The sequence below is a fragment of the Tenrec ecaudatus genome, chromosome 3 (genome assembly GCF_050624435.1).
Source record: "Tenrec ecaudatus isolate mTenEca1 chromosome 3, mTenEca1.hap1, whole genome shotgun sequence".
NCBI lineage: Eukaryota > Metazoa > Chordata > Mammalia > Afrosoricida > Tenrecidae > Tenrec > Tenrec ecaudatus.
Genome location: NC_134532.1, coordinates 178,896,050 through 178,919,448, shown reverse-complemented (window position 1 = coordinate 178,919,448; position 23,399 = coordinate 178,896,050). Strand labels below are relative to the sequence as shown.

At 39.2% G+C, this 23,399-nt stretch overlaps 1 protein-coding gene across 1 annotated transcript in view; it reads left to right on the top strand.

The window, feature by feature from the left end:
• The window catches only part of GRXCR1 (glutaredoxin and cysteine rich domain containing 1), a 180,920-nt gene that overhangs the window by 134,854 nt on the left and 22,667 nt on the right, over window positions 1-23,399 (top strand). The window contains exon 3 of the mRNA XM_075544992.1: window positions 16,823-16,888. Coding sequence (XP_075401107.1) covers window positions 16,823-16,888 — 66 coding nt within the window. The remainder of the gene's footprint in view (window positions 1-16,822; window positions 16,889-23,399) is intronic.

Here is a 23,399-nt window from a genome sequence, read left to right as displayed (position 1 = left end):
TAATCCTCTCCTATTTTGAGAGTTAAATTCTCTTTTATTTTATGGTTAAATCATCTATGAAAAATAAGCCTTAGATTAATCTTAACTATTGTCAAACTACATTGATAATTCATCTTTTCTTATATCTTGGCAGGAAATGAATGTGGACGAATTTTTGGGTTATGATGATTAGTTTTAAATTATACATGCTCTCATGAAGTTTAAGGATAATAATGATGTTTACCATTTATTGAATTCCTACTAAGGCTCATGCAATAGTCTAAATTCTTTCTATTTATTTATTTATTTTTGCAATGTTCTATATATTCTGTGTATATCAAATCTTGTAAATCTTGCAACCTTGTATTATACTCTATTTTATAAATGAGGAAAATGAGGCTTGAGAGTTTAAACTATTCCAAGTTAACCATCAAATAGAAGAGTAATAATTTAATCTTATTTTTTATCATTCAAAAACCTTGATGATCTTAACTCCTGCCTAAGGGGGCTTCAAAAATTTATGAAAAAATTCCATTATTTTCCCTTCCATTTCTGTACAACCCTTTTGAAGGACTTTGTATTTCAAAAACCCCGTTGTTCTCCAAAATGTCAGTTTATTATATATATATTTCTGAAGACAGCAAACTTAAATGTGTTAAATTTAAGTCTTTTGGTTTTTATTGACTTAGCTTATTACTAATTTTTAAACATAGTGAGTTGATATCACCGCACATGGAGGTACACCTTCCCCCAAGGGATTGTTTTCCAAAGAAATGTATTTAAATACTTTTATAAAACAAGCTTATCACCTTCAAAGCACTTACCATTACACCTAATATATTTGTCAAATCAGCATTTCCATTCTTGGAAACGTTTTAAAATTTTATTTGTTTGGGTGACTGATAGCACCTCCCTTGTTTTTTTTCTCAATCTCTTCCACATTGTCAAATTGCTGTCCTTTCAAATCCCTCTTCATTCGCGGAAACACAAAGAAGTTGCATGTAGTAAGGTCAGGTGAGTCAGGTGCGTGGGGCAAGTGAGGCATGCTGTATTTTACCCCAAACTGGCACACTGAGATGGCTGCATGAGCAGGTTCTGTTGTGGTGGTAGCAAAACAGTCCCCTGTCTGCCACAAATCAGGACTTTTTTGTCACACACTTTTATGTAGTCTTTTCAGAACCTGTAATAGAAAGCTTGATTAGCAGTCTGACCTGGTGGAATGAACTCCAAATGCACTATCCCTCTCACATCAAAAAAAAAAACACCAGATAAACAAATGAACATCATCTTGACCTTTGATTTCACTTGAGGAGCTTTTTTTTGGGGGGGTGGGCGAGGTGACAATGGCATCTTCCACTGGCTTGATTGATGTTTGCTTTCAGGATTGTAAGAATAGCACCATGTGTCAACACTAGTAGTGACTTTGGGAAAAACATCTGGGTGGCTTTGGGGCTGTTCTTTCAAAGCACAGCATGTTTCCAGGGGGCGTTCTTGTTTCCTGGTCAGTCAGTACCCGAGAAACCAATTTTGCAGTGACACTTCTCATGCCCAAATCTTCTGTTAAAATTCTCTAACCCAAATTCCAGGATAGTCCAGATAACTTCCCCCATTTCTTCAATGGTCCATCATTGGTCTTTGAGCACAAGGGCACAGATTTTGCAGTAAGCTATATTCAAAATCACAATGGTTTCTGTGGCATTTTTCCCCAGCAGGAAACCTAATTTCACAGCCATACACTGTTCTCATAAATTGGCCATTGCAAAAAAACCAAAATCTAAAAAAAAACACAAAAAAAAACCAACTAGATTTGAGCAAAACTGTTTTTATGAAAAAATTCAGTGACCAGGGAGAACCTTCCAAGGAGACACCACTGAGTGCACTAATTCAGAGTGAGTTGTTTGATGCTCACTTAGCAGGGGGGGAAAGTATACTATGAAAGCTCTGCCCAGCAGAACTACTTTTCTGGGAATTTTTTGGAGGGGGAGGGGGGTTGTTTACCCCATATGATTTCAGATTAAATTTAAAGGAACTGAAGAATAAATAATATATTTCTGTGATCATATATATATTTTAAATTACAAATCATTATTGGAGTCAAGGAGAAATTGATTTTCACATTACAATGACAAAATCATTTCATCCCCATCTATATAAAATTAAATTAACCTAAGGTTCTCTACAGATACTAGTCAACTGCACAAAAAAAGTCAGCTTGTTTAGATAAATCTTCAGCTAATCCTATTTTGTCAGGAAGACAACAAAACTATGCGCTTATCCATGGAAACTTTTGCTTATTTCTTAGACACTGATGGGATATTACTACCCCTGCTTGGAACATATTCGAGGTCCATGTTTGATGGAGGAATCTTGGAGTTGGATGGAGTTTGTTCTTGTTCAGATAAACTACAAAGTTGATCACTCATGTAAATTCTGTCATAGGACCTACATGCCCTGTGATCAGCCTGAGATAGTGGGGAGCATGGCAGCCACACCAGCAAATACTTAATGAACACATCCTTTGTCAGGCATTTGATGGGTGTGGTTGAGCTCCTTGAAGGCGCCCCCTCTGGTGTGTTCCCCTGATTGCACAGCAGAAGAATTCCTTGCGAGTTCCCAGTGTAGAGTCCTGATTTCCTGGCCCTCTCCAGAGAGTCCAACCTCTACCCATTTGCTGTTTAGTTCCATCACACGCCCAGTTGAGAGAATCGTTTATACCATATTCATATCTTCTCTCTTCTACATAGAACATCACTGTAGGCTCTTGCATATATAGTTCCCTAAAGGTAACTTTTTATTAGACCATTGATCATTTTCAAAACCACTATTTGGGATTGAGTCCTTTATCACAAATTCTGAAGCTTTATAGCAACTAGTTACTGAGAGTATACAGTGTATCAGCAAAATGCTAGTTGAAAGGGTAGTTGAAGAAGTAGCCACCACTGTAATCTCCAATAGGCTTGGTTATGTATTGGGATAAATTATGTCCTGAGAGCACAGAAATGGAATGGTTGATATCCCCCTTTTCCCCATGAAAGATTTAAAGAAGCTGCATTGAGGATGTAGTACTTGAACTGAGTTTAGAAGGAGGTATAGATTTCTGGACCAGTTGGATAGAAGGACGGAAAGAACATCAAACAAAGGAAAGACCATGTCCAAAGACATAATACCATGAAAGGACTTTGTGCATGTAACTGGAAGCAGTTAGTGTTTAACCTTCCTGGCTGTAATCCCGAGTGTGGCTTGGGGTAAATGTTAACTGTCAGAAGCGGTAACCCCGAGCCACACTCAAGATTACACTGCAGAGAAGTCCCTTAACTGCTCCCTGGTCCAGCAGTGTTCTCTGTGTGCTGTGTCACTGCATTGGGACTGAACTGGACGGGAAATTCAAAACTGCAAGTCTAAAGGAGACATACACACACACAAAAAGTGATACAGTGTAACCTGTGAGGATTACATTGTACCAAAGCAAATCACCTCAGAGTTGTCCCTAGATCAGTTTCCAGTGCCCTGCCTGCCCTTTTACTGTCATTTGGAAAAAATTTTGCCTGGAAATTTTTTGTCCATGGCATCAAAAAAGTCACTTTAGCACAAAAGGAGTTTTATACCAGATAAATGACAGTGACAGTGACCGTGAATTACTCGCAGAATTTAGCAATAGCGGTTCATGGTGAAATTCATCATCCAACACTCATCAGCTAAGTGACAACAGTAACGATTCCGCACCTGAGCTCAGCGATGTGCGAACTTGGTGCTCTATTGTCTGTGGTACCGATCAGGCAGCTCCCCCAAGATTCCCGTTTACTGGAGCACCTGGTATGAAAGTAGACGTTGACCACAACAACCCTTTGGCGTACCTAAAATTATTTCTGACCGATGAGGTCATTGCAAAAATTGTTATGGAGACAAACCGGTACAAAGAGCAATATTTCGCTATTCTGCTTCATAGGTTTTCAAGAAGCAGAAAGTGGGAACCAGTGACCAAAGATGACATTTTGAAATTTCTGGGCCTAATAATACCTCAGGGAGTGGTGGGGAAACCCCCGCGGAAATGGTGTTGTACCACCAATAAATTACTTGCAACTCCATTTTTTGGCAGCATCATGTCAGAATACAGATTTTCCCTGATTATGAAATTTTTTTCACTTCGCAAACAATGAAGAATTTGGGTACAAAATTACTGACATAATTAGACCGCCAGGGAGGTTAAGGAACATATGGTATCAAGAGGGAAGGCTGATGCAATGTGATAGGGAAAGATGTAGTTCAAGCTAAGGGATTTGGATTTCAGTAAGCAGTCTGAGGGGACAATAAACCAGGAAGATATATAAATAAATGGCATGGAGACCAGTTAAACGAGAGGGGAAGGATCTGCTTTAAGTCAGAAAATCAAGTGAAAATGTGGATTCAAGAGCCATTCTGTGATGACATTTATTTGATGGCAATGCATTTGTTTGCTTAATGTAGAAACAAGGACATAATTGTATTAATCAATCCACATAACATCTGTGTAAGACATTGTTCAGAGCACTATACTAAGAAAGGCTTTTATTTTCATCTGCAGGCCTGATATTATTTTATTCACGTGAAGAGAATCAAGTAGATGGTCATGTTCCCCTTAATTTGCTCTGGTTGACAAGAAGCTTAGAATAAAATTTAAAGCGTAATCATAACTATCATTTTGAGATTTATTGAGGACATCTGCTATGTCCTGAATTTCTATTCCATTTTTATTTTATTCTGTCATTGTATGGGAACTGTACTGCGACCTACTTTATTAGCAAATTGGGAGGTACATGACTAAATAAAAATAAAATAAACCGAGGTATGTGCATATGGCACAAGCCCTGATTGGTACAGTGAGTTACTCACAGAGCTGTTAACTGATATGTGTGTGTGTGTGTGTGTGTGTTTGTCTGCATGCATGCACACACATGTGTATTATGTTTATATAAAGGGAGACAAAGAGAACCAGAAAACAACCCATTGCTGTTGAGCCATTTCGATTCATGTTATTGCTGTTATAAGGTGCCATGGTGACCGAATGCACAACAGAACAAAACTCCACCTGGTACCACCCACTCTCACAATTGTTCCTATGTGTTTTAGCCCATCATTACAACCAACACGGCAATCTATCTTGTTGTGAGCCCTCATCTTTCACTGCTTTCTTACTGTACATAATGTGTTTCTCCAAGGACTGGTCTCCAGATAGCACGTCTAACGTATATGAGACGAGGTCTTGCCATCCTTGCCTCTAAGGAGCATTCTGGCTGAACTTCTTCCAAGATAGATCAGTTTGTCCTTTTAGCAGTTCATGGTACTTTCAATATTCTTCACCAGCAGCACAATTCAAATGCACACACTTCTCCAGTCTTCCGTATTCATTGTCTGACTTTCACATGCATGTGAGGCTATTGAAAATATCATGGCTTGGGTCAGGTGCACCTCAAGGCCACATCTTTGCTTTTCAACACTTTAAAGAGGTCTTGTGTAGCAGATTTATCCAGTGCAATGCATCCTCTGATCTCTTGACTCCTGCTTCCAGGAGCATTGATTGTGGGTCCAAGTAAGACAAAATCCTTGACAAATTCAAACTTTTCTCCATGTATTATGATCCCACTATTGGTCTAGTTATGAGGATTGTGGTCTTCCTTCTATTGAGTTGCCATCCACACTGAAAGCTGCAATCTTTGATCTTCATCAGCAAGTGCTTCATGTCCTCCTCACTTCCAGCAAACAAGGTTGTGTCATCTGCACATCACAGGTTGTTTAATAAGCCTTCCTCCAACCTGATGCTCAAACCTGATGTCCTATAATCCAGTTTCTCTGATGATTTGTTCAGACCATAGTTTGACCAGGTGTGGTGATAGGCTACAACCCAGGTACACAATTTTGCTGTATTTGTACCTTGCAGTATTTTGTTCTTTTCACACACTGCTTCTGGATCTATGTATACGTTCTGAATGGGCACAATGCAGTGTTATGGAATTCCCATTTTCTCCAAGATTATCCATAGATTATTATGGCTACACAATAGAATACATTCGTATAGTCAATGAAAAACATGTAAAAATCTTTCTGGTATCCTCTGCTTTGAGCCGAGATCCATCTGACAACAGTGACATTCCTTGTTCCATGTTCACTTTTGAATCCAGCCTGAACTTCTGGAAGTTCTCTCTCTATGTAGCTGTTGTTGGATGATCTTCAGCAAAATTTTACTTACATGCGATATCAATAATATCATTCTATAACTTTAGCATTCTGTTGGGTCACTTTTCTCAGGAATGGGTACAAACGTGGATCTTCCAGTCAGTTGGCTAGTAGCTGATGTCTAAATTCCTGACATAGATGTGTGTGTGCTTCTAGTGCTTCATTAATTTGTGGAAGCATTCCAATGGGTATTCCATCAATTCCTGGAGCCCTGTTTCCGGCTAATGCACTCAGTGCTGTTCGAACTTCTTTCAGCACCATCAGTTCTTGCTCATATGCTACCTCCTGAAATGGAAGGATGTCAACTGGTTCTTTTTGGTATAAAGACTGTGCATTATCTCCACCTTCTCTTGCTGCTCCCTGCATCATTTATTATTTTGCCAACAGAACCTTTCAAGTTTGTTACTTGAGGCTTGACTTTTTCTGGAGTTCTTTCAGTTTCAGATATGCTGAGTAGGTTCTTCCCTTTTGGTTTCTAATTCTAATCTTGACTCACAGAGATAATTTAAGACAGTATAGAATTATCTCATATTATTTTCAAGGTCATACTGTTGATAGAAATAGATATAACCATAGGTTTATTTCGTGAACAAATGCTAGGTTTCAATTACCGTCCTTTTGCTTAGCACTGGGCACTTAACTGCCAAAGCACCAGGGCTCACATGCCATATTCTTCTTACAAATAACACGCCTCCATATATAGCATGCCCACATGCATTTAACATGTATGTATAGGGCAATTAAAAATTAATAGCACAGTTGTTCTCTTAAGCTTATATAATATAGATTGCTTGCAATGTAGCCTAGTATCTTACTTTTCCCTTGAACATAACTTTTCTCCTTATCTTAATGAAAGAATATGGTGATCAATAATAAACATTCACTTTATTAATATTTGGTAACCTGTTGTTCTTATTAATATTCTTTCTAACTCTCATCTGTGCACTATTAACTTGTTCTTCCTAAAGTTAAGAACTAAATCAATATTTAGTGGCAAAAACCTTCCATATTCTTAATACAAAAACAAAACTCAATGCCATCTAGCCAATGCTGATTTTTATAGCCCTCCCCCTCCCTCTGAGTTTCAAACCCACTCCTTGTAGGAAGGCAGAACTAGAGTTTGCTTCTGAGAGACCATAGCTGTGAGAACCCTATGGAGACTTGTAAGCTCCATCATGGTACTGCCATGATATGGAAACTTAAGATCAACTCACAAAAGGTTTGGACAGTCTTATTTACAGGGTGTTGATTATTTTCTACCTTGTCCTGCTCCTTGAAGGTTTGAGTCACTTCCTTTGTGATTCACAGGTTATGAAAGATTATAGCTAGTCTGTGTTGGCCTTATATGAGAAATTTGTTAAATGTAAAATAAAGGATCTATTCACAATTTTCAGACATTAAATACTTTGCTAAGTCAAAGGAAGTTTCACTTCTTGAAGGGTAATGAGAAAGAACCTTTACAGGCATATGGAACATATTCGGAATTACTGACTAAACCACAGTGCTGACATAAAACCAGAGCTGGGCCATATTACAGCTTCTCTGATTCATTTATTTTGATTATAATCATAGTAATGTCCTTACAGTGAAAGCTTTCATTCACCTGGATTTCTGAACATCTAGTCAATAGCACGTCCAAATCATGCACGCTCATGTTTCCCATTCCAGGAGTCATACGCAGCATTTCCCTTTAATTGTGTTACATCGTTGAGCATGCTGGGTGGATCAATAGGAAGATTCTAATTATTGATGACCTTTAGGCCTTATTTGAAAGCTGGCCTCATCTTATATTGATAAATGGAAAGGCTCAGTTGGTGTATCTTTCTATTTTTATATGTCTTCACTTTAAAAAATTGAAGTGACCCTTACTTTGCATGACTGTTTAAATAAGGCAATATCGATAAAGAACATGATATGGTTATTTTCAGTATGGTACTAGTTAGAAAAATTATTCTAAACTGCTTAGATTATATATCAAAATATTTCCATAGTCATCCCATCTGTCTTAGAAAACTTTATCAGATAAAAGAGTGAAATGCATTTTTATTAGTGTGGAAATAAGTGGTAGAATGTTATTTAAAAATAGCAATCTTATTTATGATAGTTTTAGTCAAATAATACCAGGAAGAAATTATGGAGAATATCAATGCTTAAGGAAATTCCCTCTCTTTTGTAGACATAAGAGTTTCTTTATAGTCCAAGTAAGTATTAGAAGGTCTTTGATAGAAAAGTGTTACCTTTAAAAAATATACAGGACAGATGATCACTTCAGGACCAGTGGTGAGAGGGCGATACCGGAGGGTGGAGGGAAGTTGGGGAAGAAAGGGGGAACCAATTATAAGGATCTACATATAACCTCCTCTTTCAGGGATGGACAACAGAAAAATGGATGAATGGAGATGTCAGACAGTGTAAGATATGACACAATAATAATAATTTATAAATTAACAAGGATTCATGAGAGGGGTCAGCTGGAAGGGAAGGGGAAAAACGAGAAGCTGTTACCAAGGGCTTACCTGGAGAGCAGATATTTTGAGAATAATGAGGGCAACGAATGTACAAATGTCTTGACACAATGGATGTATGTGTGGATTGTGATAAGACTTGTATGAGCCCCCAATAAAATTATATATATATATAATTTATATATATAATATATATTATATATATATCAGAACAGGGTAGATTGATAAATGCCACCAACATCAAGATGGAAAGAATGTTCTATTGTTCACTGAAGATCTTGCCATCCTACTGATGCTGTTACTCAGGATCAGAGAGTAGAGATCTGATCCCCCCCTTCCTCTGGAGGACATGGCACAGAGGCCCTGACAGGGTCATGATAATGTTAGATGAAGGGCAGGAATGTGGGGATTAGAGGGGAGAGAAGTGGTTTTGACTATGGTTACAATCAAACTAATAGCACAAATATATGGAGGCTGATTTTAAAGGCAAACTATGTGTTAGGCAGGTCCAATTGAAGTGAAAAGGGTATATTTGATACAGAGATCTTTGAAACAGAGAAAAGTTTCTGCAGCATTAAATGCTTGGGACATCATTTGTGCGTGATACATGTCGTTGTCCTAAGGAGCAGTGACCACTATGTCTTTAGGTAAATTACTTGATATGACCAAAGTCAGCTTTTTCTCTTGAAATAAGCAATCTACTCCAGGTGTAGTGTTGTGAGTTGTCAGATTGGTATAAACTTATGATGGCCCATATAAAAAAAGAACTAATGTCTGATCTGATGTCATGTTCATGATCAATGATATGACTCGGTCCATTATGATGATTATTTTGCCATTCTATCTACTGACCCTCTTCTTTAACAACCATGCAGAGCTGAGGTTTCTTGGCTAAGGCAAAGGAAATCGAAATCATTTAGGAGTAATGAAATAAAGCCTTTCCTGCCATGCATATGTTATTCTAAAATGCTGACTGAAACTCAGTTTTAAGGTAAAAACAGAGCTGAGATGGTTCTCTGGAACATTCATTTTGTTTGATGTCACTGCAGTGTATTTTCTTTCATTCAAGAATAATGAGACTTATATTCTCCCTTTGCCGTAGTTGATGTGCTCAATTCCCCAGGGCTTTCCCCATTTTAACTTAGCGAACTGTTAAAATAAATAGAATTCAGCAAAACTAAAACATTACCAGTTATCACTGAGTTTTAGACTTTAAGGCTCTGCCATGACATTTTCATCACTTTTGTTTTTATTTAAGATGTGTCGTATCTGTATTCCTAGCAAGGCCATCAATGAATAAAGTTATATATACATTTCCTCTATAGCCATTTTGAGTTTTTTGAACAGTTTTAGTGACATACAATTCATACGTCATCAATAGTTCAATCATATTCAAAAGAGCTACATAATCATCATCACAATCAATTTTGGGACGTTTCTTCTTCCTTGTAGTCATTGTTACTAGCTCCCCATTTTCCACCAACTTCCTTCACCACTAGGAAACGTAATCCAGTTGCTATCCTTATGTATTTACCTATCCTGGGTTTCATATATAGAAAAGCATACCATACAATATCCAAACATAAACAAAGAAACATCCTAACAACAATGACAGAATGAACAATGAAAGGAAAGCAGAAAATATTAAAAGCTGGAGCAAGCATACATTGGATCAAAGAGGAGATCCAACGACAAGGTTGCGTTTCACACTAACTACGACCATGTGATCCACTCTGTACACTGCACTCTGGCTGAGAAGGCCCTTCCTATGCCTCCCTGGTCCACGGTTCTAGGGGAGGTACCAGAAGTGTAATCCCCTTTCAGAACCCTGAAAATGTCAGGTTTTCACTGACATTTGCCTTCTGTAAGCCAAGTGTTCATAATTCAAGCTCTATTACTGTTTCCTCCTCTGGCCTTGGATTTATTATGTGCAGTCTTTGGAATGCATAGGCTGCCATATTTCTTCCATGTAGACTTAGCTGTCACCTCACTTAGATGACTGTTTATTTCTGGACAAGCCTTTAAGACCCCAGGTACTATGATTTCTGGTTGCCTGGCATCTTCTGCTTCTGCACCACATTTTCCTGCAGTGTTCGCATCTTCAGTGATTTCATCATGCAGGAAAATATTGAGCCGAGCCGTGTCGTAAGAATTACTAGTTCTCAGATGTGGGTTATTATGAAGGGCCATCTCAAAAGCCATTCATGTATTCATGGTTTATATAGGTTCCTAGTTCACTTTAGAAACATCATTATTATTTTATTGGAGAGTATTATGTCATCCCCCTGGGGCACATGATGATTTTATTGATATTCCCAATTTATACAATCATATGGAATTTAAAGCACCATTGAGGAGAGGAAGTCTGTCTGTATGGGGCAGTTTTTTTAGAGTAAAATGCACGGATTATGGATTTGTACAGATCAACAACTTAAGTGAGTGGCCATTATTTTCATACAAAAAATGAGGATTGGAAATAGAGATAACCTTACAATAATGCTCATTCACAAAGGCAAAATTATGCCTGCTGGACTTAGAAATGTCACAGAGTCACCAAAAAACAAACTCACCACCACCACGTTGATTCCAAATCATAGCCATCCTGGAGGACAGGGTATAGCTGTTCCTGTGAGTTTCTGAGACGGAAACTGGGCATCAGAGTCCTTCTACCACACAGTGTCTAGTAGTTTCAAACTTCAAACCTCGAGGACTATAGCCCAATGTGTAACCACTATACCACCAGGGTTCCATATAAAAAGGCACAGAGTGTATGAAAATAGAAAATACATGGGGGTCTTGGGTTGTCATTTATTGAACATCCTCAAAGCAATAAATTTGAACCAAAGTCCAATGGCTTCCCCATCCATAGTCTTGGAAGTCATTTACTTCTCATTCTAGGCAGCTTCAGTCTTAGCTCCCAAGGAGTATTTCAGTGCCTTGCATCTGTTACAGGTGTGGTTAAGGTAACGTCCCGCTTGCTTAATGGGAGCTCAAAATCAGATCCTTCTGGTGTTATCGATGAAGGACACTGTGCACCTAGAAAAAGCAGAGTCTGCACCCTGGGTGTCTATGCTTTAGAACCCGACTCACCAAAGGCTGAGTAAGAACTAGGCCAAAGTGTCCATTCAGGAAGATAATACTGAGCCTATGCCACCACCGAGGGTCTATATATTTAATGGTTAGTATTTTTCCCCAATGGAAGGCTCCCTCACGTGCTTTACCCTCCAACAGAAGTATATTCACCTTTTCTAAGACAGACGTGGCTCCCCATCCGGCCGTACGTCGGAACGTGTATTTCTGCCAGGTTTTGTTTATCACTCTGGCGGGAGTATCTGTTAATTTAAGATGACTGTAGCACAATGTTATAGGGAAAGAACTGATTGGTCTTCTCTCTCTCCCCATATCACTGGAAACTGATCCAGCTGAGGTGAAGTCTCATATCTTGTACCCCTTATTGATATTTGCTGCTGGAAATTAGACACTTGGTAATAGCAAAGTTGGCCTTGGTGAGTAGAAGTCCTCATTACTGAGCCCCCAAATAACCTCCATCCCTGCCACCATGGCCACTTTGTTCATGAGGCCAACGGGCAATGACAGGAGTGGCTGGAATCGTGGTTTCCATAGAGAGTGTCATCTTCCCCATTTGGTTGGTAACAATCCTTTACAAAGTACTTCTGTGGTGAGCAGTCCCATGAGACACAGGTGTCTTCCTGTTTTGGCTCTTTCAGAGATGTCTGTCCACATAATTATTTCTCACATCTTCTTCTCATAAAATTTCCAATCATATTCTTTCTAAGTTACTAACTGGGAATTTTTCATTGTTCATTGGGCTCATACCATTGGCCATTATCCACGAATCAGTATACAGGGTAACATCTGGCCATTTCTCCTTTCAAGTAAAAGGAACAACCAAATGTACTGTTTAAAGTTTTGCCCATTGAGAAAATTTCCCTTCAACACTACCCTTCAGGGAGGTACCAGAAAGGGTTAAAGCCCTGCTGTTGTCCACTTTCAAGTGGTACTTTCATATTGTGCCAAATAATTTACCAAGCAAGATTTTTATTTTCCATAGTCGATCAATCATAAGGATCTCGCCATAAAGTCATAAGTGCATTCTCAGAGAAGGATGATTTTGTGAAAGGAGTGGAGAGCATAGGCATTTAAAAAAATCATTTATTGGGGGCTCATGCAATTCTTATCACAATTCATACATACATCCAGTGTGTCAAGCATATTTGTACATTTGTTGCCATCATCATTCTCAAAACATTTGATTTCTACTGGAGCCCTTAATATCAGCTCCTCATTTTCCCCATCCTTCCTCACCCCCCCATCTCATGAACCCTTGATAATTAATAAATTATTAGTTTGTCATATCTTATACTGTACAATGTCTCCCTTTATCCACTTTTCTGTTCTCAATCCCCCAGGGAGGAGGTTATATGTAGATCCTTGTAATCGGTTCCCCCTTTCTATCCCACCTTCCGTCCACCCTCCAGTATCGCCACTCTCACCACTGTCCTGAAGGGGTCATTCGTCCTGGATTCCCTGTGTTTCCAGTTCCTATATGTACCAATGTACATCCTCTGGTCTAGCCAGATTTGTAAGGTAGAGTTGGGATCATGATAGTGGGGAGAGGAAGCATTTAAAAACTAGAGGAAAGTTATATGTTTCACCATTGCTACCCTGCAACCTAACTGTCTCATCTCCCTGTGATCCTTCAGCAAGGGGATGTCCGGTTGCCTACAGATGGGCTTTGGGTCTCCACTCTGCACTCACCCTCTTTTACAATGATATGATTTTTTGTTCTGATGATGCCTGATACCTGATCCCTTCAACACCCTGTGGTCACACAGGCTGGTGTGCTTCTTCCAAGTGGGTTTTGTTGCTTCTGAGCTAGATGGCCGCTTGTTTATCTTCAAGCATTTAAGACCCCAGATAGCTGGGCACCATCAGCTATTGATAGCCGGGCACCATCAGCTTATTTCACTGCATTTGCTTATGCACACATTTGTCTTCAGAGATTGTGTCGGGAAGGAGGGCACCGACTGGTATGATTTTTTGTTCTTTGATGTCTGATACCTGGTCCCTTCTACCCCTCATGGTCACACAGGCTGGTGTGTGTCTTCCATGTGGGCTTTGATGCTTCTCAGCTAAATGGCTGCTTGTTTACATGCAAGCCTTTAAGACCCCAGTTGCCGTATCTTTTGATAACCGGGCACTATCAGCTTATTCACCACGTTTGCTTATGCACACACTTGTCTTCAGGGATCGTGTCAGGAAGGTGTGCATTATGGAATGCAATTTAAAAGAACAAAGTGTTCTTTCATTGAGTATGCACTTGAGTGGAGGTCCAATGTCCAACTGCTGCCTTAATACTGAATCTATAAGTATATGCCCAAATGAAGGCTGGCCATGATAGTGGGACAAGAGTAAAGTAAAAGGAAATAGAGGAAAGAACTAGGAGACAAAGGGTCTAAATACAGGCATGTACATATGTAAATATATTTATATAGGATGGTGGGGAAATAGAGCATAAGCATTTAAGCCACTTTTTCATGCAGCTTACTTATATATTGAGGTATGGCTCAAGCCCAATCTTGGAAATGCCACTTCCATTTAATGATAGAGTGCTCCTGTGTCCAACTTAACGACTCAGTGGCTCATTCAACACCCAGGCCATGGTGGCAGCTCAGGTCTCATGGTGACTTGTTGAGGCATTCAGTTTCCACTAAGGTTCAGTTTAACAGCCCAAAGGCTGTTTCTCAAAAAGCGTAGCTGGCGATAGAGGTTAGCGGAGCTTTGCTCCTTAGGTCTGTGCTGTGATTCACCAAAAAGAGTAGGCCAAAGATGCCACAGTGATTTTTATCGACCACTGACACTTCAAGCACCACTGATCTGTTGGATCAGATAGGTCAATTGCTTAACAGCTTTCATGGCAACCTGAACTTGTCTCAGGGATTTCTCTTGTTCTAGACCCCATGCAAGTCTAGCCGATTTTTGAGCCATTCCATAAATAGGATGGAGTAACACACCTAAATGAGTGACATGTTGCTTCTAAAGAGGACCAGCAGACATTGAGCCTCCTTTTGAGTTGTGGAAGGAACCAGATGCAATAACGTATCTCTCATGTTAGTAGCGATTTCGCCCCATGCTCCACACCACTGGACCACTGGGAATTTTACTAAGGAGTTAGGTGCCTGATTTTCTGTGGAGTTAACTTCCCACCACCTAGTATGCAGATGTTCTAGTGACAAGTCGAGTCATTTTTTTCCCCAGGAGCCAAATCTTTAATAATTTTCTTCACACCCCAACTGCCAATCTCCAAAGCACAATACTTAATAGTGCTAAGAAGCTGAGAATATTGGAAAGAGTCTAGAGTTATTGACACTTCTTCCTTACCAGGTCAGATCAGGATAAAGCCATCAATGTAATGCACTGGTGTGACAGTGTCTGGAAGGGAAAGGTGATCAAGTTTCTAAATGACAGCATAGTGCTGGAGAGTTGATATCATTTTGAAGGAGAGTTATAAAACTGTTTTGTTGTCCTTACTAGTTAAAGGCAAACTGCTTTAGATGGTCCTTTGACACTGTAATTCTAAAAAGACATTGGTCACATTAATAGCTGCATAACAGCTACCAGGAAAATATTTTTTCAAGCAATGAAACCACATCTGTAACAGCAGCTGCAATAGGCATCTTTGCCTGGTTGAATTTATGATAATACACTGCAGTTCTTGAAGATCCGGGATTGTTTTTTGGTTTTGTTTGTTTGGTACAGGCCAAATAGTTGACATAGGTCAGGATGGTGGCACTAACCTCTACAATCCCCCCAGGAATGTGACATCACGTTTGGCTTACGATTTTCCCAGGCAGAAGAAGTTCTAATGGTTTCCACGTGAATTTCACTACTAAGATAGCCCTTATTCCACATTCCAGGGATCTTCTCTGGGGATTCCACCAGTTTCTGAGTATGTCTATACCAATGTAGGCTGGGATGGGGAAATTACTACATGCTGGGCATTTGAGACAAACCTGAACAAAGATTTCATTAATAACTTGAACTCCATATGCCACCATTCTGAATGATAGGCTTTCAAAATTGGGGGGGTTCTTCTGGAATTAATCTCTATTCATAGCCAGTGTCTAACAATCTCCCAAAAGTCTTATTATTTCATTTTCTTCAGTGAATAATCATTCTTGTAAAAGGCCAAAGATTCCTCTTCGGGAAGGCTAGAAGAAAGGTTAACAATATAAACCTCTTGCCTTGTACTGGGGTCCTTCTTCAAAGGACCTCTCCTCTCTTGCATTCAAGGGAGGGTGAGTCTGAGAAGTGGTTTAAACTTGGGGATTGATTTAGGGATCATTACTTTCTATGCTGGTTATTTGAGTTAGACTGCCATTCACCTGACCTATAATCCTTCCCCTTATTTAGATAAATGAAATATATAGTAGATCTCCTCTTTATTTCATTCCTGGTGACTTCCTGTCTAAGCCTGCCTAAGTAGCCAACACTGCAAGTTTATATGTTGTTGTTATAATTATTATTATTAATTATTATATGAGCACTAATGGCATGGTACTTTAGCACATGCTACTAACCACACACTTGAAAGCTGAAATCCACCTACTGACTCTGCGGGATAAAGACCGGGTAAAGACAATAGTCTAGAGAACCATATGGGACAGTTTAGCTCTGCTAAATCAGGACATTTCAGTTTAGGATAAAAGATGACAGCATCTTCAATCAAAATAAAAATTATTAGTAGTAGTTGCTACCACTCTCATACCTATGACTCTAAGCAAGACTATGTTCAACTGGTTTGATGGGGGTCAGAGGCAACCAGGGTGAGATTGGCTCGAGACTTCTTTTCCAGAATGGCAGAGGTGACTCTAAGCCCTCCAAACAATGCTCCGGGGTAGGGGCGGTCCTGTCTCATCTGATTTCCCAGCTCTCCCGTCCTGCAGGAGTCTCCCCTTGTCTGCCCTACCAGATGGGAGAAAGAACAGAAGGGGACCTTTGATCTCTTCTAAGTTTCTTAGTCATCCATTGGCTTGGATTTGTATTGTATTTGGTACTTTGTGGGTTAAGTTTTCCTCATGAAAGCTCTATTTTCTCAATACTAACAAAGTGGCTTTTCTTTTCTCCCAACCCTCTCTTGTTAATAGGGTGCTGAGAAAATCTTGTCCATGAATGAATCAGGAGAGCTGCAAGACCTCTTAACCAAAATTGAGGTAATTGTACTTCTGGCAACTTATCTTTATTCATTGAAATGTTAAATACATCCTGATTGTAATTGGGTTTTCTTAATTGAGTTCTCCCCCTGTCCCCCTTCCAAAAATTCTATCAAATATGCATGTGATACTTTAAACCACACCTCTCTCAGGCAGCCTGATGTCATGAGGCTTGGCATCATCCAGTGGGGTGATTCATGGTTTCACCCCCTCGGTCCTCATGAACCCTCTCCCCTACCAGACCATAGAGATTCCCTCAGCATGTCTCTTGCCCAAATTTAATTATATAATAATATGTGATACATTTAGTTTTAAATTATTAAATGTGATAGTTCTCAGGTTATATGAACACTAGCGATAAAATTACCTGGTAAATCCTTTTTCATTCCATCCATTCATTATTGATTACATTTCGTAACTTAGCAAAAGCTCTAATTTTTTTCACCTTTGCATCCTTTAATTAGGAGTTAGTTCTCAAAAAAGTTACTGATATAGGCTAACCAATACTAATTTCCACAACACTGAAGCCAAAATAGAAGAACATTTGACAAAAATCAGACAGTAAAACCCTAGTCTAAAACAATCACACGCTTATAGAATGTGAAGAGGACAACGTGCTTCTAAACGTCATTTTAATTGGTAACAATGATAGCTCTGAATGGTTTGGTTGGTTTTGTCCTGTGATAACAAGAAAAGAAGTTTTTGTTTGTTTAGGGTTTTTTGGTAGGCATAGCTTACATGCATATATATATTTGTGGAATTACAGGCCTTAAATATAAATTGAGGCACAAAAAATTAAACGTGCTCTTTTGGTGAAATCCCTTGACTCTTCTTTGGTTAATCTTTAGAATTGAAAAGCTCGGTCACAGGAAAATAAAGTGCTTTAAATAAGAATAACAAATGTGCTTCAGAATGATTGCCTGATTTGAAAACAGCTCACAATGTCACCTAACAGCTCATAAACCGAACACGGTGGCATAAGTAGTTGACTGGTGGTCGTGGGGGCGGGGGGGCCGGTGCAGACCACACTGTGTGATGCTGTCTGAAGCAGTGTACGTCAAAATGATTGTTCATACATTTTTGTGTACTGTATTTTATAGAAATTGATGATTTTTCACTAGTCTTGCCATTAGTGGCGCTGTCAGAAGTATTGGACGTGACCACCAGGTTGGCGGTCAAACCCACCAGCCATTCAACATGACAAAGAAGAGGCTATCTGCTCCCATCAAGATTAGAGTCTCAGACACTGTGAGTCGATTTGCTTCCATAAATATTGCAGCCAATGATTACTATGGAACAGTTCCATTCTGTAACACACCAGGCCATCTTACGACCCAATGGATTAGATGGTAATAGGCTACACTTACAGTTACAACATTATAGAAATATTTATTCAAGTGTAGCATGTATTCAACATCTATACAACAAAGAAGCCCTTACCAGAGCAGTCTCTGGTAACTATTAAGAGCCTGTTTCTCCCTGTAGGGAGAGAGATCACACACTTCATTGTGAAACCAAGACATGTGGAGAGTGAACAGGAAGCATTAGTAATCAGTCTCGGGCAGAAATCATAGACCAGAGCTTTCTCAGAAGAACTGGGCACATGGTGACCAGTATTTGTCTGCCACTTTCCCTTCTTTTTGTCTAGTCTGTTTTCACTCGCCTCATTTCTGATTCTCCACCATGCTCCCCACTTCAGTTCAGAGAAAGAGCTCTTTGTGGTTTCCTGCGTTTTTGTACTCTCACTCCTTTGCACAAGCTGCTCGGTCATCAATCACACCCTTTGTTATGAATGTGATAGCTCTAATTTCTCATTTCTCCCCATCACATTCAAGGCCCCTTGGCATATCATTTTTGATCTCTCCTGCCTTTGAATTTCTGTTTTTTTTGGGGTGTTTATAAAAGTTTTGTTTGTATTACTGTCTGTTGTGTATTTGACTCACGCTCCAAATTCTTTATTGTAGAAATAATGATCCATCCATTGTGTGATCTTTCCCAGAATAACAAGCACAATGTATTCATTTAACACATATTTACTAAGTGTGTAGTATGTATAGGCATATTGCCAAGGGCTAAAATACTGCCAAAGTACTGCTTGCAAATATTAAAAACCCACACAAATCCTGAATGAGCCTTTCCACAACTTAAATGTACTATTACCTTCACACAGTGTGGTTCAGTGAGGAAGCTGAATAGGCAGACAGAAAGTACTCATGAAGAATGAGGGGGCTTGGGTTCTACAAAACACTGTACCGTAATCGGCCTGCTAAAGGCTGAAACCACAGGGCCCACTCTGAGTCTACCTGCCTGTAAAAGCAGATTGAAACCCCTTGTTTCTCACAGTGCATAAAAGCAAATGCTCTGACTTGGGTGTCGGGGGACGTGAGCTGCCCTTCTCGGCTTCACTTATGATGCTGTTGGGAGTTTGGCACATGCCTTCTAGGACCAGAATCTTGATCTCCTCCTTTGTTAGACAAGGTTGTATCATTAATGATCTTTAAAGTTCCTCTGGATAAAAAATATGTATGGCTTTATTTCTCTCCTTTACTCCTTATGTTTTATTCTGCTACTCTTAAATACATATTTTAATTTATTTTTTACTTAAAGACATACCTTGGGCAATATATATTAGTGAACTCACTGGTTGGTCAAATAGCAAAAAGGTTGGTGGTTCAAATCCACCGAGAAGCATCTCAAAAGACATGCCTGATGATGCACTTTTAGAAGGTCACATCCCTGAAACCTCTATGAATGGTTTGACTCTGAATGCGTGCTGTTCCCATGAGTTGGAATCCACTTGATGTAATTGCCAGTAGCAACAACCTATGCTACCAGAATGGCAAACATCACCAGAGTCATCCATGGTGGTCAGTGCCAGTGGATCTTCCAGGTTATAATACACACGAAAGGAAGGCCTGGTCATCTAATTGTGATGTTGACCATTGAAACCTTTATGGGTTGTATTAGAACATTGCCTTGTGGTATGGGCTTGGGCACGTTTTTGTTCCATTCTATATAAGATCACCCTAAGTCGGAAATGACTTGACTGCCACTAACAAACATGGTGGAGAAATTGAAACTTTTACTCTATTTAATTTTATTTGTTTTAAATTTAAATTTACATAGTTGCAGGTAGCTATTTAAAACTACTTTTGAGAATGGAGCTGTTAATTTAATAACTATTCTATGGAAACACACCCAGGTGGTCTTCGAGCATCTATTTCCAACAGTGTTATAAGGCACAGATTTGAACATATATCTTTGTAGTTTTTGCTGAAAGTAGAAATTGTTGTACTCTAGGTTATTGATGAACCTAATTTTTCAGGTAGTATAAGTTGGCTTTCCAGGATGACTGTTCCCTCCTGTGGAGAATAAGATTTCTTCTATCCTTAAATTCCCACCAATATTTGACATTGGCCAATTTTTAAATTTTTGCCAGAATATTAGATAAATAGATGTCCCATTATTGCTTATTTTTGCACTTACTAATTCTCTCAGAGTTTGGGCACCTTATTGTATGTAACTTTCATTTCTATATTTCCTGTACTATAAACTGTGTATTCAGATACTTTATCCATTAAAGATCTTATATTCATAAAATATGAATACAAATATAAATATCCCAAGCTGCCTCTTGGGAGAAAGATGAGGCTTTCTATTCCTGTAAAAACTTACAGTCCTGGAAACTCACAGGGGTTTTTATACCTTGTCCTATAGGGTTACCATGAGTCAGAACCAACTGAATGACAGTGAGTTTGGGTTGATGTAATATCTAGATCTATATATAGATATGCATACTGTGAATACATATTTATTTATTAGAATAATATCTTTGCCTACTCTATTGTTGTTGTTATGTGCCATTGAGTCCCTTCTGACTCAGAACGCCTCCATGCCAACAGAACAAATTCCTTCCCTGTCCTTACACTGAGTGGGTCCTATGCCCAAGCCCACGGTGGCAGCCAGAGTGTCCATCCATCTCACTGAGGGCCTTCATTTTTACTATGCACTTCTACTGCATCAAGCATGAGGTGCTTCTCCAAGGACCAGTCACTACTGGCAATATGTCCAAAGTATGTAAGACAAAGTCTTGTCATCCTTGTCTCTAAGGAGCATGCTGGCCATATGTCTTCTAAGACAGATTGGTTTGTCTTTTAGCAGTCCATGGAAATTTAAATATTTTTCTCCAGACCAAAATGAAAATGCACTGATTCTGATTTTGTCTTCCTTATTCAATGTTGAACTTTCACACCCATATGAGGTGAATAAAAATACTATGGCTTTAGTCAGGTACATTTTCATCATCAAAGTAATATCCTTATTTTTCAATAATCTAAAGATGCCTTTTGCAGCAGGTTAACATAATATAACATGTCTTTGATCTCCTGACTGCTGCTTCCATGAGCATTGATTGTGAAATCAAGCAAGACAAAATTCTTGACAACCTTAGCCATTTTTCCATTTATCGTGATGTTACCTGTTGGTCGAGTTTTGAGGATTTTGATCTTTACATTGGGTTGTAATCCATACTAATGTCTGCAATCCTTGATCTTCATCAGCAAGTGCTTTAATCCTCTTTCACTTTAAGCAAGCTAGCTTGTGTCATCTTCATATCACAGTGTTAATAAGCCTTCTTCCAATTCAGATGTTACACTCTTCTTCATATAAGCCTACTTCTCTGATGATTTGCTCAGCATATTGATTGAACAAGTATATTGAGAGCAAACAATTCTGGTGCACAGCTTTCCTGATTCTAAACCATGTAGTATTCCTTTGTTCCATATGCTTAACTGTCTCTTAATACTGTCCAAGTTCCTCATGAACACCAGGAAGTGTTCTGGAATTCCCATTCCTCTCAAAGTTATCCAACAGTCAAATGGCTTGGCATAGTAAATAAAACACAAGTAAACATCTTTCTTGTAGTCTCTGCATTGAGCCAGAATCCATCTGACATCAGCAATGATATCCCTTGTTCCACATCCTCTTCTGAATCCAGTCTGAAATTCTTAGCTCCATGCCAATGCATTGTTGCAGCCATTTTTGGATGATCTTCAGTAAACTTTTCCTTGAAATTGTTATAGTTTGTATATTATATTGGGTCATTTTTCTTTGGAATGGATACAAATATGGATCTCTTCTAGTCAGTTGCCCAAGTAACTGTCTTTCCAATTTCCTGGCATAGATGAGTGGATTGCTTCCAGTGCTTCATCAACTTATTGAAGCATTTCAGTTGCCGCTCCATAAATTTCTGGAGTCTTGATTTTTGTACAATGCATTCAGAACAGTTTTGACTTCTTCCTTCAGCACCATTGGTTCTTGCTCATATGCTACTTCCTGAAATGGTGGGCTGTTGACTAGTTCTATTTTTTCAAGCAATTAAAAATCATTTTATTGGGGGCTCTTATGACTCTTCTAACAATCCATACATCCATTGTGTCAAGCACATTTGTACATATGTTGTCATCAATCATTTAAAAACATTTTCTTTCTACTTGAGCCCTTGGTATCAGCTCCTCATTTTTTCCCTCCCTTCCCTCCCTTCCCACCTTTATGAACCCTTGATAAAATATAAAATTATTTTCATATCTTTTTAAAAATTTCATATCTTATACCATCTGCTATCTCCCTTCACTCATGCTTCTGTTTGTCACCCTGGGTGGGTGGGGTGGGTTATGCATTGATCACTGCAATCAGTACCCCTGTTCTCCCCGACCTTCCCCCTATCCTAAGGGTATTGCTCCTTCCGTTATTGTTCCTGAGGGGTTTTTCTGTCCTGGATTCTGTGTGTTGAGAGCTCTTTATCTGTATAAGTGTACATATATGCTCTGGTACAGTGGGGTTTGTAAGGTAGAAATGGGGTCATGATAGTGGCGGTGAGGAAGCATTAAAGCACTAGAGGAATGCTGTATGTTTTATCAGTGTTATGCTGCATCCTGGATGGTTTGTCCTTTCCTGTGGCCCTTCTGTGAGGGAATGTCCAATTGTCTACAGATGGGCTTTCTCTACAGATGTCTCCACTCCGCCCCCACCTTGTTCACATCGCTAAGTGTTTGCTCTGGGTCTTCTGATGTGTTGGCTGCTTCTTTTTAGTCCTTGTGTTCCTTCCATCTTCTCTCTATGTTCCTTGCATGTTTGGTGTTTGTCCCGTAGGATCTCATGATAGGAATTCTAAGCTTGACTCCTTTTTCTGGAGTACTTTCAGTTTCTGATATGCTAAGGGTCTTCCCTTTTGGTTTTCAAATTCTAGGGTATTGTTCATTTCATTATAGTATTTGGTTTTGTCTGCTGGACCTTCCCTTTGAATTTTCTATTCCTCTATTCCTCTCTTTGAATTTATCCTTTCTTCCACTTCATTAGCTGCTCTGTGATGAAGAGCAGGTCTGGGAGTGATTTCTGACATCCACTTTGATCTTTTTGTCTTCTCTTCTGAGTCTGGAAGCTCTGCTGAACCTGTTCAGTTTGAGGGACTCTGATGTCATTTGAACTACCAGTGACATAGCTTCCAGCTTCA